Source organism: Mauremys reevesii, linkage group 3, assembly GCF_016161935.1.
Source record: "Mauremys reevesii isolate NIE-2019 linkage group 3, ASM1616193v1, whole genome shotgun sequence".
In the NCBI taxonomy this organism is placed as follows: domain Eukaryota; kingdom Metazoa; phylum Chordata; order Testudines; family Geoemydidae; genus Mauremys; species Mauremys reevesii.
Genome location: NC_052625.1, coordinates 208141223 through 208157610, shown reverse-complemented (window position 1 = coordinate 208157610; position 16388 = coordinate 208141223). Strand labels below are relative to the sequence as shown.

Sequence of the window (16388 nt, the reverse complement as noted above, 5' to 3'; positions counted from 1 at the left end):
TTTTTTCCCCCTTGTCTGAGACCCCAGGGGATTAGTCTGACTCACCAGGGATAGGTGGGGGGGGGGAAGAGGAGGGGGAAGGTGAATCCCTCTTTGTTTTAGATACAAGGAGTTTGAATCAGTGTGGTCTCTCCAGACGACCACGGGAGGGAAAGTCTGGGAGGGGGAAAGGTGGGGAAGTGATCTATTTCCCTTTGTGTTAAAACCCAAGGGGTTTGGGTCTTGGGTTCCCCAGGGAAGGTTTGGGGGGAATGGAAAGTGTACCAAAACACTATAGTTTTGGTTGGTGGCAGCGCTATCAAATCTAAGCTAGAATTTAAGCTTAGAAGGGTACATGCAGGTCCCCACCTTTTGGACGCTAAAGTTCAAAGTGGGGAACAAACCTATGACAGCAGTGGGAAAGAGGAAGACCCTGCCCAGGCAGAGGTGAGAGAGAGGAAGCCAGATGCTCTGGCCCTTCCTCCACCGTGCCCTGCCTCGCTGCCCCCTTGAATGCCTTTGGGGGGAGCAGTGGGCGCTGCCTGATTTTCACCCTGTGACCTTTACTCCCATCCCTGTTTTTTTGTTTGTTGTCCCCAGTGTTCAGCTGTGGCCCCAGTTCCCTGGCCCCTCTCAACGGCCAGGGCCGGTGCAACCCATTAGGCGACCTAGGCGGTTGCCTAGGGCGCTAACATTTGGGGGGCGGTAACCGCAGAGGCCGGATCTTTGGTCGCCCTGGTTATTGGCGGTATTTTGGGGGCGGGACCTTCCGCCGCCTAGGGCGCCAAAAAAGCTGGCGGTGCTCCTGCCGATGGCTAAGGGGGAGGGCCTTAGCTATGGGTGGGGCTTAGGCCTGCTGTCTCCTGGAAATCCACAATATGCCCTTCCCTGGCCATCCTCTTCCTGCCTTCCCAGAGAGACTTGGTGCATGAAACCCCCAAGACTGGGTTCTCTGGGTCATGACTGAAGTTTTGTTTCAGTCTCTGTCTCCTTCCCCATCTCCAGACCTCACCTTGCTCAGCTCCTCGATCCCCAGCAGGGCGGAGTCCTCCAGTCCCTCCTGGGACATCACTAGGGATCTACATGAGGAAACAACCTTGTTCAGTTACTCACAGATACAACCAGCCAATTCACTCACCCTACCCGCGAAACGCACGCACTCAGATCACAGGAGCCTGCAGGCCCCATGCTCCCTTCTCAGGGAACTGTCCCCCATGCACTCAGGATGCAGGACACGTCGACTCCACAGCCCTCTGAACTGCAGCTGGCAGGACACAGGAAACTTGAGCAGCCTGTGACCTCACAAGGAGCATGCGCTACTCCACCAAGCAAATGGGCCCCGTCACTCTAGCCCAAGTGGCCTGGGCTGCCCCAGTGCAGGGCAGCACACGTGTTGCAGCTGGTTAATCTGGAGGCCACAAGCACCAGGCTCACTGGAGCCACATCCCGCACCTGGGAGAAACGGGCAGTGAGCTGGTGCTTGTGGCCTCCGGTTAACCAGCTGCAACACAGGGGAAAAAAGGATTCCTGGCTCCATTTGCCACCTGAAGCTAAAAGCCCCTCTTCACTGAGTCTCAGAGTGGGAGCAAGACCTCCCCCTGTGCACCCACATCAGCTCAGTCCTATCTGTGTGAGCTCCAGCTGGCTCGGTTGGATAGATTCATAGAGGTTAATGTCAAAAGGGACCAGTGTCATTAGCTCACGTAGTCTGATGTCCTGTAGAACACAGCTAATGTGTTAATAATTCCACCCCGCGACCCTTGGACTGAGCCCAGTCATGTGCGGAATCCACCATTTCTACTGGCAGTTTGTTACAATGGTTAATCACGTGTGCCTTATTGCTAATAGGAATTTGTCTGGCTTTATCTTCCAGCCACTGGCTCTTGTTCTGCTTTTCTCCACCAGATTGAAGAGCTCTTTAGTACACAGTATTTGCTCCCTGTGAAGGTACTTAGACACTGTAATCAATCAGCTTTTGATCTTTTTGACCAACTAAACCAGGGATGGGCAAACTTTTTGGCCTGAGGGCCACATCAGGGAATAGAAATTGTATGGCGGGTCATGAATGCTCACAAAATTGAGCTTGAGGTGCGGGAGGGGGGTGCGGGCTCTGGCGTGGGGCTGGGGATGAGGAGTTTGAGGTGTAGGAGGGTGCTCTGGCCTGGGACCAAGGGGTTTGGAGGGTGGGAGGGGGATCAGGGCTGGGGCAGGGGGTTGGGGTGTGGGGGGAGGCTCAGGGGGTCTAGGCGCTGAGCAGCGCTTACCTCAAGCAGCTCCTGGAAGCTGTGGCATGTCCCTTCTCCAGCGCCTACACAGCGGTACGGCCAGGAGGCTCCACACGCTGCCCCATCCTCAGGCACCGCCCCTGCAGTTCCCATTGGAGCACGTAGAAGCTGGAGTGGGGCCATGCGGCTGCTTCCGGGAGCCACATGGTGCAGCCCTGACCCTGCACCCCAGCTGGAGCAGGGCCAAGTCACGTGGTGTGGCCCCAACCCAGCACCCAGGCCTGAGCGGGGCCCGGACACTGGTGTGACCCCCGACCCAGCACCCCGGATGGAGTGCTGGAGCAGGGCCAAGCCGTGTGGTCCGGCCCACAACCCTGTGCCCTGGACGGAGCGCTGGAGTGGAGCTGAGCTGTGTGGTGCGGCTCGCGGGCCACCTTAAAACGGCTCGCAGGCCAGATCCAGCCCACGGGCCGTAGTTTGCCCACCCCCAAACTAAACTGAGTGAGCTCCGTAAGTCTCTCACTGTAAGTCAATTTTTCCAACCCTTGAATCATTTTTGTGGCTCTTCTCTGCACCCTCTCAAATTTTCCAACAGCCTTTTAAACTGTGGATACCAAAACTGGATACAGTATTCCAGTACCAGTCTCACCAATGCCCTATACAGAGCTGAAACCATCTCCCTGCTCCTACTCACTACTCCCCTGCTTATACATCAAATAACTGCATTCACCCTTTTGGCCAGACCATCACACTCATCTTCAGCTCCTTGTCCAGTGGGACCCCATAACCTTTGCAGAGTCACTGCTTTCCAGGATGGAGTCCCCATTCTATAGGCATGGCCTGCAGTCCTCGTTTCTAGCTGTAGGCATTTGGCAAATTAAACCACATTTTGTTTCAATCGGCCAGCTTACCAATTGATCCACCTCGCTCTGCATGATGCCCTGTCCTCTTCATTGTTTACTTTGACAATCTGTGAGTCATCCATGAGTTTATACTTAATACCAGATAATTGATTAAAGTGTTGAATAGCATCAGGCCTAGTACCAGTGAATTCCAGTAGAAACACCCCCATTTGATTATCATTTCCTATTGACAACTACTAACCAGAGACCCAAGTGCGCTCGACCCCACACATACAGTACTGGTCTACAAACTGTGCACTGGAGCATTCTGCCATCCCTTCCTTGGCCAGGCAATGTGGGAGGTAAGACGCTACCCACTAGGGTCTCAGATGGGACAAATCTCAGCCTCTGGCTGGCAGACAGCCAGAGCCACAGCCGGAAGCAAAGGTCATTATCCACTCAGCTGGGCTGGGTGCAAACACGTGCTCTCCCCCTTACCTGTCTCCCCCAGCAATGATGTATGTGTAACAGGGCAGCTGACCTAGACCCTTCAGCAGCTTGTTAAAGGAAACCTGGGAGGAGAGAGAGGAGAGAGGCACTAACAGGCAGGCCGTGCACCCCAGTAACCTGTCTATCAATTAACCATCCTAGGAACCACCCAGCCCACGCAGACGATGGAGCTACAACATACTGTGAAGAGAAGACAAAGCCAGAGGCAGCAGCAGACCCTTTTTCCCAGTGATATGCACAATAGGAGGCCCCTAAGCCAGCACCGCTGTATCTGCCCTACAGAGCCCACCTGTAACAGGAAACTACGGTGTCTCGCCCCGAGGTTTCCAGTCCAGGAATGAGCTCTAGTGCACGGTTCTTTCTGCCAAGGGCTTGGGGCTGGTCCCATAACACAAGCAGAAACAGGGATTATAAGTGGGAAACGGAACCCAAGAGGAGCACCCGGCACCCACCCCACCTCAGGCAGCCAGCACTGACCCAGAGAGTTCATGGCAATTTGTGATTGCAACCCACTGCACCCTTCCTGCCTGCTGCCACGGCTCCCTTGGACACCCCGTGCTGCTTACAGCACCTTGCACCCTCAAGCCATCCTATGCTCCACCCATGCAGCCCATGGCCCTCTGTGCTCCCCCCTCAAGGCCTGGGGGGTGCTGGTCACCTGCAGGACAGCTGAGGGGCTGGGGAGAGCTAAGTGTCTGGATGGGTCCGGGAGAACCTGAGCATCTTTGTGGGAGCTGGGGAGGGGGAAGGGGCTGAGTGTCTCCACTGAGGGCAGTGGGGCTGGGGCGTTGGGCATCTCCAGGGATCCCAAGAGGAACGTGCTTCACTGAGAGACCATGGGGCACAGTGTCCTTGGGAAATGGAGAGGGATGCTGAGCACCTCTGGGGAGGGGGTCAGGGAGGCTGAGCTGCATTGGGGAGCCAGGGGCGTTGCTGGAGGATGTGGGGGGCTATCTCCAAGTAGGGTGTGTCCTTAAGGGGTTGGGGTGCATCATTGGGAGGGTGGGGTGTGCTGAGCATATCCAGGGTGTTCTCCAGGGCTGGGATCCTGTATCTGGATCCCATCCTGTACCAGCACCCTGTGGAGATGAGTAGGAAGCAGGAGCAACTCACAGCAATGAGGAAGGCCAGCCTGCCCGAGGCGCCCCCGCCGCTCAGCACGATAAGGGTGTTGTCTGGGTCCTGCAGAACCAACAGAGACAGGTGATATCCTGCGGAGGTGGGCCCATCTCCCCAGCCAGAGGCAGGAGTCCCACAGCTGCTCAGAGCAGACAGAGGCCACAGTCGCTTGCACTGAGGATGGTGGCAGCCTTTGATAACAGGATCCTCAGTGACTCTTAGACCAGGAGTGTTGTTCCCTTTCACATCAGCCTTCCCTGTGAGATCTGGGCCTCAGCCCAATTCCATGCTCAGTCTCCTCCCAGCCACACTCTGCAACATGCTCACTTGAAGCTGCAACTAGTGCAGAACATGGCTGCCTGCTCTGGGAGTCGCAGACCTGGCCGTGGACCACAGGCCCAGATGCCTGCCTCGAGGGATCCCATCAGCTGGCTGCTATGGGAGCACATGGACCCCAGAATCTGGGGTAAGAGCCCCCATGCCCTGCTGCCTCTCCAGCACGTCCTTTAGGAAGAGGGAGTGGGCTCTGTGATGGCAGCACATTCACTGTGCTGAGACACCTCTTCCTTTATCATGCCGTGGCCCTGATGTGACCCAAGGCTTGTCTGTCCCCAGCTCCCTGGCTCTGCGAGAGGAGGGAACCCAGGAGGGGGCAGGCCTGGTCCTCTCCAGTGTGGAACTCCAAGAACCACTGACCCATGGCTCCCCAGACATGCTGATGATGCCAATAAACACAGCAAAGAGGGCTGATTGGGCATCTCCTGTGTGATGCCCAAAGGGCACAGTACCTTTCAGCGCTGACAAGTATTCCTGTACTGTACTGTGCTGCACCTCACCTCGCGGAACCATGGTTCTCAAACCACACTGCACCTCACCGCTCCATAGCACACCACCTCACCACACTGTACTATGCTGCTCCATACCCCACTGCACCTCACCTCACTGTACCATGCTGCTCCACACCATGCTGCACCTCAATGCACCTCACCTCACTATGCCATGGTTCCATAACTCACTGCACCATGCATCACTGCACCTCACCTTACTGTACCATGCTGCACCATATCTCACTGCACCACACCTCGCCTCACTCAGGGTGACCAGATGTCCCGATTTTAAAGGGACAGTCCAATTTTTGGGTCTTTTTCTTATATAGGTTCCTATTACCACCCCCACCCACTGTCCTGATCTTTCACATTTGCTGTCTGGTCACCCTACCTCACTGCACCATACCATACTGCACCTCGCTGCACCACACCTCGCCTCACGGTACCATGCTGCACCACATCTCACTGCACCACACCTCCCCTCACATGCTACTCCATAGCACACTACATCTCACCTCATTGCACCTCACTTTACCTCATCCCACTGTACTGCACCTCACCTCATAGGAACCACATTGCACTTCAGCATATCATGCCACACTACACTGCATTTCACCGTACCACACCCTACTGCATTGCTTCATGGCAAACTGCACCATACTGCATCACAGCATGTCCCACCATACTGTACCACACCACACCAAACCATACTTCTCTGCACCATTCTGCACTGTGCCATACCATACCACACCCAGCCACTGTCCCACAGTGCACTGCACTACAATGTACCTTCAGGACTTCCTGCACTTTATTGATAATGTCGATCATGGTCTTCAGCACTGACTCACTGTACAGTCTCTGAGAAGAAAGCGAGAGGATTAGGGCTTTGTGATGTTATCTCCCAACTAGGCCCATGGATCGGGGGAGAAGGGTCAGGGCTCTGCAGGGTTATTCACCCCAGCTGGGCCCATACTCCATGGGGTGGTTCAGTGGCCTATGAGATAACCCCCTCACTCCAAAGCTCAGGGCTCTGTGGGCTTACTCCCCCACCCACCCATATATACATGCCAGAAAAGTAGGAAAAGGAGACTATTAACATCATCTGAATACAGGGGTTCAGAGTGAGGGCCTGACTGGTCTGCTGGGCTCTGAATGACTGAACTGGGGTTCCCTCGTGTGTCATCTCTTCCCTCACAATCAACAAGCTCTCGGTGATGAGGGCAAGGCCAATGAGAGCAAGAGATAGAGCCTTCTCAGGGGCCAGCCTGATGGCTTTGCAATGCCCTCCAACACAAATCTCAGCACCTCTTGGACTCAATCCCAGGCCTACCACTTCCCTAGGCTCTCCCACAGCACTACACCCCATGTGGCTATGGGGAGGGGGTCTCAGCACACAGGCAGGCAAGACAGATAATTTACCGTATAGTTGAGCAGAGCTTCGTCCTCCTCCTGGAATATCTCTGCGTCACATTCCTTCAGAAGCTGGACAATCTGCACAGGGTCAGCCTTATCCAGCTCCCTGGTGATGGGGTTGGACTTCTCACTGATGGGCAGAGTTGCCTCGTATCCCGCCAGCTGAAAGGCAATGCACACAGGATACAGAGTCTCGCAGGGCAGAGCGGGACTCAGGGGTGGCTCTAGGCACCAGCAAAGCAAGCACCTGCTTGGGGCAGCCCATTTGCAGGGGTGGCAGGGATCCAGCCTGGGAGCTGAGAACCAACAAGGGGCTCTGGGAGCTGTAGTTCCTTGGTGAGCTCCCTGCCTGTAGAGCCAGCCCTGGAGCAGGGAAAGAACTACATTTCCCAGCATTCCCTTGGCCACTTCCAACTGGAAAGGAAGGAGGGGGACCTCATGCTGCAGTGTGCTGTGAGTGTAGAGCTGCACTGTGGAGGGCAGGGAGACCATATTTTAACATTCAAAAAACAGGACACTCCAGGGGGAGGGAGGGTAGCCCCACCCTGCCACCATCCACTCCCTCCGACTGCCCCCCACAGAAACCCCAACCCATCCAACACCCCCCCTGCTCCCTGTCCCCTGATCACCCCCTCCCGGGACCCCTGCCCCCAACTGCCCCCCAGGACCCCACCCCCTATCCAAACGCTGCTGCTCCTTGTCCGCTGATTGCCCCTCCGGGACCCCTGCCCCTAACTGCCCCCCAGGACCCTACCCCCTATCTAAGCCTCCCTTCTCCTTGTCCCCAACTGCCCCCTTCTGAGACCCCCACACACGTCCCCCCTAGGACCCCACCCCCTACCTGTCCCCTGACAAACCCTGGGACTCCCATGCCTATCCAACTGCTGCCTGTCCCCTGACTGCCCCCAACCCCTGACCCATCTAACCCCCCCTTCTCCCTGCCCCTGATTGCCCCCCCGAACCTCCACCCCATCCAACCCCTCCCTGCTCCCTGTCCCTTGACTGCCCCCCCAAAACTCTCTACCCCTTCTCCAACCCCCCAGCCCCCTTACCGTGCCACTCAGACCAGCATGTCTGGCTCCACGCAGCGCCAGACACTCTGCTGCATACATGCTGCTGTGCTCCCCCGCGGAGCCCACAGCCCCTGCCACACACACACCCAGCACCTGCCTTCTAGATTTGAACACCTCAAAATTCAGGAGTGCTCAAGCTCAGTTTGGGCAGCTGTTACTTCATTTCTCACAAATCAAATATACTGATCCACTGTAACTTGCTGTAGAAAAAGTAGGATAAAATTGAGCAAGAGATTCGTCCCAGTGGTTATTAGGACTGGAATTGCTATTTTCAATTGCTATTTTTTTGTTTGTTTGTTTAAAAGGAAGACAGTGATACTGCATTGGCAAATTCCCCATAGAAAGAAAGAGTGGAACAAAAGAATAATAAAGGCACCTCAACTTTTCCTCATTTATGGAGGACAGTCTTATAATATGCATCCAGATTAGATATCCTCCAATCACACAAGCTGAAAATTGTTCCACTTTACTGCAGCTCTGTAACCATATGGGAACCAATCCTGTCTGTGTTCTGTGCACATCCAAATTCCTGCTGAATGACCCGCCCTGGGAGCAAGTTACCAGTGACCCAGGGCTGCGGCGGAAGGAGGGTGCGGGGGGGGGGGGGGGGAGGGGAGAGCCCAAGGCTGGGGCAGCAGGGGAGTGCTGGGGGGAGCTGAGGGCTGGGACGGGGGCAGCCAAAATTTTTTTTGCTTGGGGCAGCAAAAAACCTAGAGCCGGCCCTGGCGGGACTGGGCCCCAGTGTTAGAACGGCTCCCACAGCCTCTCAATATACTAGTCCAATTGTGCACATTTAGCTGGGGACAGAGAGCCCCTCACACTGCAACCCTCCGGCCCTTCTTCCCCCGCTCACCAGATGGGCTTATTTACGCTCTTTTGTTGTTCTGATTGTTACTTTCCATTATGGCTGCTCCTAGGAACCCGACCAGTGATCAGGGCGCCATGGTGTTTGGTGCTGTACACACACGCCCTGCCCAGTCTCGGGTCAGAGAGGGAACACCAGGAGAACAAAACTGAGCAACAAAGAGAGCTAGAGGTGAGGAAACAAAAGGTTTGGCCAGGGCTCAGCAACCTCAGCATTAACTTGCCTTTGGGTTTCTAAACCTGCTGCACTCAATGTTTGTTTCCCTTGTTTCTAGGAATTTTCATACTCTGCCTGGCTGCACCCAAGGGCACTGGCAGCTGCTGGTTTCTGCACACACCCGTTGGCAAGGGGCCAGGATAGTGCCAATTGTCATTGTCTAAAATCAGGGAACTCAGATGTATGATTCCCATGGACACATTTGCAGATCCCCTTCCAAATGGGCATCACAGAAAGGTGGATAATCAGCTGAACATGAGCTCCCAATGCAAGGCTGTGGCTAAAACAGCTAATTGGCTCCTTGGATACATAAACAGGGGCACCGCGACTAGAGGTAGAGAGGTTTTATTATCTCTGTATTTGGCACTGGTACGACTGCTGCTGGAACACTCTGTCCATAGTTCAGGAAGGATGCTGATAATTTGGAGAGGGTTCAGAGAACCACCATGGGAATGATAAAAGGATTAGAAAACCTCCCTTATGCCACATCTACAATAAAAATAAGTCGACCTAACTTATGTCAGCATACAGCCACCACAGTTATTAAATCGCTTGTGTGTGTGTGCACACTTGGATCCTTGTGTCGGCGGTGTGTATCCTCACCGGGAACGCTTGGATCGATTGTACGGTCAGTGTGAGGCATTGTGGGACAGATCCTGAAAGCCACTAACAGTTGATGTGAGCAGGCAGCCTGATACTCCACCACTGACAATGTTTAAATCAAGGCTGGCTGTTTTTCTATAGCTCTGACCTAGCCCAAACAATTCAGGAAACTGCTGTTATTCGGGAGAACAGACTAGATCAGGGGTGGGCAAACTTTTTGGCCCGAGGGCCACATCGGGGTGTGAAACTGTCTGGAGGGCTGGGTAGGGAAGGCTATGCCCCCCAAACAGCCTGCCCCCCCCAGCCAACCCCTCCCACTTCCCACCCCCTGACTGCCCCCCTCAGAACCTCCCACCCATCCAACCCCCCCCCACTCCTTGTCCCCTGACCGCCCCCTCCTGGGACCCCTGCTCCAACTGCCCCCCAGGACCCCACCCCCTATCCAACCCCCCCGATCCCTGTCCCCTGACTGCCCTGACCTCATCCACACCCCCGCCCCCTGACAGCCCCAGGACCCCACCCCTATCCAATCTCCCCTGTTCCCCATCCCCTGCCCCCCCCCGAACCTCTGCTCCATCCAACCGCCCCCTGCTCCCTGTCCCCTGACTGCCCCCCAGGACTCCCTGACACATATCCAACCCCCCGGCCCCAGCCCCGGCCCCCTTACCATGCTGCTGAGAGCAGCATGTCTGGAGCCGCGCCTCCTGGCCGGAGCCAGACACGCTGCTCTGCATGAGCACGCAGCCCCGCCACCCAGAGCGCTGCCCATGCAGCAGTGAGGCTGCAGGGGAGGGGGGACAGCAGGGGAGGGGCCAGGGGTAGCCTCCTTGGCCAGGAGCTCTGGGGCCGGGCAGGATGGTCCTGTGGGCCAGATGTGGCCCACGGGCCATAGTTTGCCCACCTCTGGACCAGATGATCATAATAATAGAATCATAAAAATGTAGGGTGGAAGGGACCTCAAGAGCTCATCAAGTCCAGTCCCACCTGTAACCCTAAACCACCCTTGATATGTTCTTTTGTACAACCAGTTCTTAAAAACCTCCAATGATGGTGACTCTACAGCCTCCCCTGGTAGCCTATTCTAGAACTTAACTACTCTTAATTTTACTAGACGTATCCGCTAAAGTACCTGTCTCTCACCCCAGCTATCCTCCGACACAGCTGCCAAGCCTCAACTTCCCACTCCCGCTCCAGGGGTCTTCTACACTGCTTCTGTCTCCTGGCAACATACGCACCTGCTACACAGTGAGAATGGAGAGGCTAGGGACAGCGTCAAGCGCTTTGAATTAGCCCTGCAGCCCTGCACTCAGTGTGCAATTCATGCTCATATTTAATTTGCCTGATGCTCCAGCAGAATGCCCCACCAGCCACCCAGAGCATTGTAGAATTCAGGGCTGACTTGCCTTGCTTGTCAAGCACTGGTATCTTACAGGTGCTCTGGCTAAATTTCTGATTTACCTGCTCAAATTAATTCAGACTATAAAAAAGTGCACATTTCTAACAGTAAGGGCACTCAGGGATGAAAAGACCATTGCATTGGTCTTCACTGCAGTGGATATGAGGGAGATTCCCACACCTGAACCATTCTTTTAGGTGACAAATCTGAGGTCCCAGACTGAGCCTCAAAGGAGAAGATTTGGGAACAAACTGATTAATTAAACAGCAATATGTCACCAGGACCAGATGGGATTCACCCAAGAGTTCTGAAGGAACTCACATATGAAATTGCAGAACTACTAACTGTGGTATGTAACCTATTGCTTAAATCAGCCTCTGTACCACATGACTGGAGGGTAGCTAATGTAATGCAGATTTTTTTAAAGGCTCCAGCGGTGATCCTGGCAATTATAGGCCAGTAAGCCTCACTTCAGTACCAGGCAAGTATGTTGACACTATAGTAAGGAACAGAATTATCAGACACATAGATGAACACAATATATTGGGGAAGAGCCAGCTTGGCTTTTGTAAAGGGAAATCATGCCTCACCTATCTACTAGAATTCTTTGAGAGTGTCAATAAGCATGGGGACAAGGGTGATCCAGTGGATGTGGTGTATTTAGACTTTCAGAAAGCCTTTGACCAGGTCCCTCACCAAAGGTGTTTAAGCAAAGTGAGCTGTCATGGGATAAGAGGAAGGGTCCTCTCATGGATCAGTAACTGGTTAAAAGATTGGAAACATAGGGTAGGAATAAATGGTCAGTTTTTACAATGGAAGAGCTAAATAGCAAGGTCTCCCAAGGATCTGCACTGGGACCAGGGCTGTTCAACATATTCATAAATGATCTGGAAAAAGGGGTGAACAGTAAGATGGCAAAGTTTTCAGATGACACAAAATTACTGAAGATAGTTAAGTCTAAAGCAGACTGCGAAGAGCTACAAAGGGGTCTCACAAAACTGGATGATTGGGTGACAAAATGGCAGATGCAATTCAATGTTGATAAGGGCAAAGTAATGCATGTTGGAAAAAATAATCCCAACTATACATACAAAATGAGTCTAAATTAGCTGTTACCACTCAAGAAAGATCTTGGTGTCATCATGGATAGTTCTCTGAAAACATCTGCTCGATTTGCAGCAGGAGTCAAAAAAGCAAAAAGGATGTTAGGAGCCATTAGAAATGGGATAGATAATAAGACAGAAAATATCATAATGCCACTGTATAAATCCACGGTGCACCCACATCTTGAATACTGCATGCACTTCTGGTCACCCCATCTCAAAAAAGAGATATTAGAATTGGAAAAAATACAGAGAAGTCCAACAAAATTGAGTAGGGGGATGGAGCAGCTTCCATATGAGGAGCGATTAAAAAGACTGGGACTGTTCAGCTTAGAAAAGAGATGACTAAAGCTGGATTTAATAGAGGTCTATAAACTATGACTGACGTGGAGAAAGTGAATAAGGAAGTGTCATTTATCCCTTCACATAACACAAGAACCCAGGGTCACTCAGTAAAATTAACAGGCAGCAGGTTTAAAACAAACACAAGGCAGTATTTCTTCACACAACACGCAGTCAACCTGTGGAACTTGTTGCCAGGGGATGTTGTGAAGGCCAAAAGTATAAGTGAGCTCAAAAAAAGAACTAGATAAGTTCCTGGGGGATAGGTCCATCAATGGCTAAGATGGTCAGGGACACAACCCCGCGCTCTGGGTGCCCCTAAACCTCTGACTGCCATAACCTGGGAATGGACGAGAGGGGATGCATAATTGCCTTGTTCTGTTCATTCTCTGTGAAGCATCTGGCATTGGTCACGGTTGGAAGACAGGATATTGGACTCGATGGATCATTGATCTGACTCAGTGCGACTGTTCTTATGTTAGCTCAGTCTCAGCTATCAAAGCTGGAGCAGAAATTACTTCAGGGAAGTTCCCTGGCCTGTGTGATACAGGAGTTCAGACTAGATCAGAGGTCCCCAAACTGTGGGGCATGCCCCCCCCAGGGGAGCGCAGAGGAACATTCAGTGAGGGGGGGCACGGCAGGGCCTGGGCCAGCCCCCATGGGAGGGAACGCCACAGAGCTCCGCTTTGCTCCCAGATCTGCTCCGGCCCCGCCCCCAGGCTTGGCCTCTGACCGCAGACCAGCCGAGGCTCTGCACCCATCCCCAGTCCCGTCCCCATCCTCAGCCTTGGCCCCTGGTACCATCCCCAGTCCTGGCCCCACTACCAGCCTTGGCCCCTGGCTGCAGCTCCCCTCCCGACTCCACTCCTGGCCCCAGACCCACCCCCAGCTGCAGCCACCCCCAGCTTCAGTCCCTTGATCAATGTCAGCATCTCCCACCCCTGGGAGCCATAGCCCTGCTCCCATCCCCAGCACAGGGGTGTGGGGAAAGGGTGAGGGCGCAACTCTGAAAAGTTTGGGGACCACTGGACTAGATGATCACAATGGTCCCTTCTGGCCTCAGAGTCTGTCCTTCTGTGCTGAGTCTGTTCTGTGCACGACATGGACCGGAACCAGCTGAGCCGCTGTGGGATGAAGCACACTCGCAGACGCACATCGGCAGTGCCAGGCTGCAGCTTTTCTGCCTGGCTCCCCTCACAGTAACTGGAATGGGAATGGTTTCTGGGCAGTGGCTGCAACACGGCAACCAGCTCATCAGGGCGGGTTTGGTTGGGGAGTGGCAGCAGGTGACGAAGAAATCTCCTGCCCTGTCCCTGCTGGAGCAGCCAGGGCAGCACCTGGTCCCGGGGTAGTGTCCTATCTCAGTCCCAGCACAGGGGAGTTCCCGGAGACAATAAAGACCCACAAGCTGCTCTGTGGTTCTTACCTCCCACTTGCCGGAATCTGGCGTCTCAATAACATGCCTGTATTTCTTTGTCCCACGCATGGTCCGGGCCCAGAACTGACGGCGATGGCGCTGGAAGAATCCAAAGGTTCCCAAACCTCTTACTCCAGTGCAAACAGTCGTCTGGCTGCTGCAGGTGGGTGATACAAGGACTGGGCACTCACTCCTCCCCCCTCATTCCGGGCAGCTAGGTTTGTCCCAGCCTTATCAGCCCTACGCTGTAATGATTAATCTGAACAGTTACATTTCAACTGCTCCTATCACCCCGTGTCCTGCTGCTGGGCAGATACCCCAGCTTATCTCTCCAGGGTCCCCACCACCCCCACCACTGATCCCAGGAGGATAAGGGCAGCTGCTTGCGTCATTCACAGAGGCCAGGCAGCTGGTCAGCAGCTGCGCAGCCGCATAGCATGACAGGTGCATATGGGCTCCTGGCCAGGGCCCGCGTGCAGGGCAGGGGACTGTGCATGAGCCCAGCTCACCCTCAGAGCGGTCACGGACACGGCTTTCCCCAGCAATGCCGTAGGCAGCCAGAGAAAGCCTGTGCCCCCTCCCCAGGAATCAGACACACACAGCGAGCATCCCTACAGCACGTCTCTCCCCACTCACCTGCCATTCTGTATCCACCTCAGTGTCCTGAGGGCCCTGTCTGCTCCACTTCAGCACCATGGAGCTAGTATCTCAGGCCCAAGAGAGATCACAGAACTGAATGGAATTGTCTCTTCTGGGAGCATGGGCAGAGGTGGGTGGCCCTCCTCCCCTGGGAGCACACGCCTGGGGGAGACTGTCTTTGTGCTCTGGTCTGACACCCCTATCAGAGCCGGCGTAAACCCGCCTCTAGGCAAAGATACCCCACGAGACCGGGGTGGGGCGGGAGAGGACAAAAGGCAAGCCCAAGCTTCCGACCCCCAGGGAGATGTTGTGGCCCTCAGGCCCACGAATTTACACAAATTGTGAGCTCAACTGCACCAAGCCCGTACAGGAGGTTACACCAACCATACGGTGCGAAAGGGCATCGCAAGAACTGACCGGCTCTAAATAAAACAGCCAAGTTAATACGAGTCAAGAACTGTATTGAAATTTTGCTTGTTAAAAACAGGAGCTGTGTAGCCGGAAGCTAATGAGCCAAAACTGGTATGTCAGACATTAGGCCTGGTGGCCACAGTAATGAGGGGATGGGCTATTCCACCCTGCACACCCTCTGCGGGGCATTAAAAGAAAGAGATTTTACAGGAATGTACAAAGAATGGGGGTGGCTACTGAGGAAAGCTTCACCATCATGGTGTGTCCCCCCGGCACATTGTTTCCTGGGACCTGGGCCATCATCACCCTGAGCCTGAGAAATGTCCTGACCAGGCCAGGCCAGCGAGAAGGAGCCCAATGACACTGCTGCCCTACCAGCTCCAGCTGAATCTTAACCACCGCCTGGCAGGAAAGGACTTTAAACAGCAGCAGCAGCAATAACACCAGCTCCAGTCTCTCCCAACTAACCTCTGGTTCTAGGACGGACAGCGGTTGCCGTCTCCAATACCATCTAAGAGCCTGTCAAGCAAGGGTTGGGTTTTTCCTTCTAAAACACTCTGCTCCTAAGGGAAAGGGAACAAGAAATGGTCACACCAAAGCCTTATTTCATCACTCACATTTCAGCTGCTTTACTCGTTTGCCTTCTTTTTTGTGGCTGTAATAGCAGATGAACACGCTGCTCCATGGTGAGTTTGCCATGGTGCTAAGCAAGCTGAGGCCTCTGTATACCAAACGCCAAGCCTTGGTTAAAACTGATTAATGTTGGACAGGGACTAGGTTCTGTTAACAGCTTTGTCCCATTTATTCCATCTAAATTAATACTTCCGCGGCTGGAGAGGACCAGGCAGGATTGGGCCGCGAGGGCAGGGCCAGGCTGGGTAGAGTAGACTGGGCAGAACCGGGTAGCAAGGGCTGGGCTGGACTGAGGGGATGTCTCCGCTGGAGCTGGAGGTGTAATTTCCAGCTAGGGAAGATATAAGTTCACTAGCTCTGCTCAAGCTTGAGTGTTAATGATGGCAGTGTAGCCACGGCTGCATGGGCAATGGGACAGGCTACCTGCCCCAGGAAGGTACCTAGGGGTCAGATAGGCGCATATGTGGGGCGGCTAGCCTGCTGGTTTTAGCACAATAGCTTGATCAGAGCTAGTGCAGGTATGTTTGCCCCAACTGGAAGTTAAACCTCCAGCTCCAGTGTAGACTTGAGGCTGAGCAGAGAGGGGCAGGCAGGGCTGGGCCGCACAGGGGAGGTCCATTCTTGGTTCAAGCTCGGAGCAGCTCTGTGTTACTTGCTTCAGCCCCAGCACCCGCTGGCGACCAGCGAGATGCAATGTGGGGAAGCGGAGCTCACCAGACCTCTGGCACTGCACAGCTCCTCGCTGCAAAACAAGGTCGTTTGCGCTAGTCTGACC

At 54.1% G+C, this 16388-nt stretch overlaps 1 protein-coding gene across 3 annotated transcripts in view; it reads right to left on the bottom strand.

Moving 5' to 3' along the window:
• Positions 1-15532, bottom strand: part of GCKR (glucokinase regulator) — a 39058-nt gene extending 23526 nt beyond the window's left edge. The window contains exons 1-7 of one of the 3 annotated variants that reach the window (XM_039532306.1): positions 15449-15532; positions 13940-14029; positions 6922-7077; positions 6292-6360; positions 4670-4738; positions 3545-3618; positions 992-1058 (exon numbers count right to left, since the gene is read on the bottom strand). In XM_039532306.1, the coding sequence (XP_039388240.1) occupies positions 992-1058; positions 3545-3618; positions 4670-4738; positions 6292-6360; positions 6922-7077; positions 13940-13999 (495 nt within the window). In that variant the 5' untranslated portion in view covers positions 14000-14029; positions 15449-15532. Of the gene's footprint in view, positions 1-991; positions 1059-3544; positions 3619-3845; positions 4167-4669; positions 4739-6291; positions 6361-6921; positions 7078-13939; positions 14148-15448 lie in introns of those variants that run through there. The other 2 variants (XM_039532307.1, XM_039532308.1) reach the window with 2 other exon arrangements.
• Between the last annotated feature and the right edge of the window lie 856 nt (positions 15533-16388).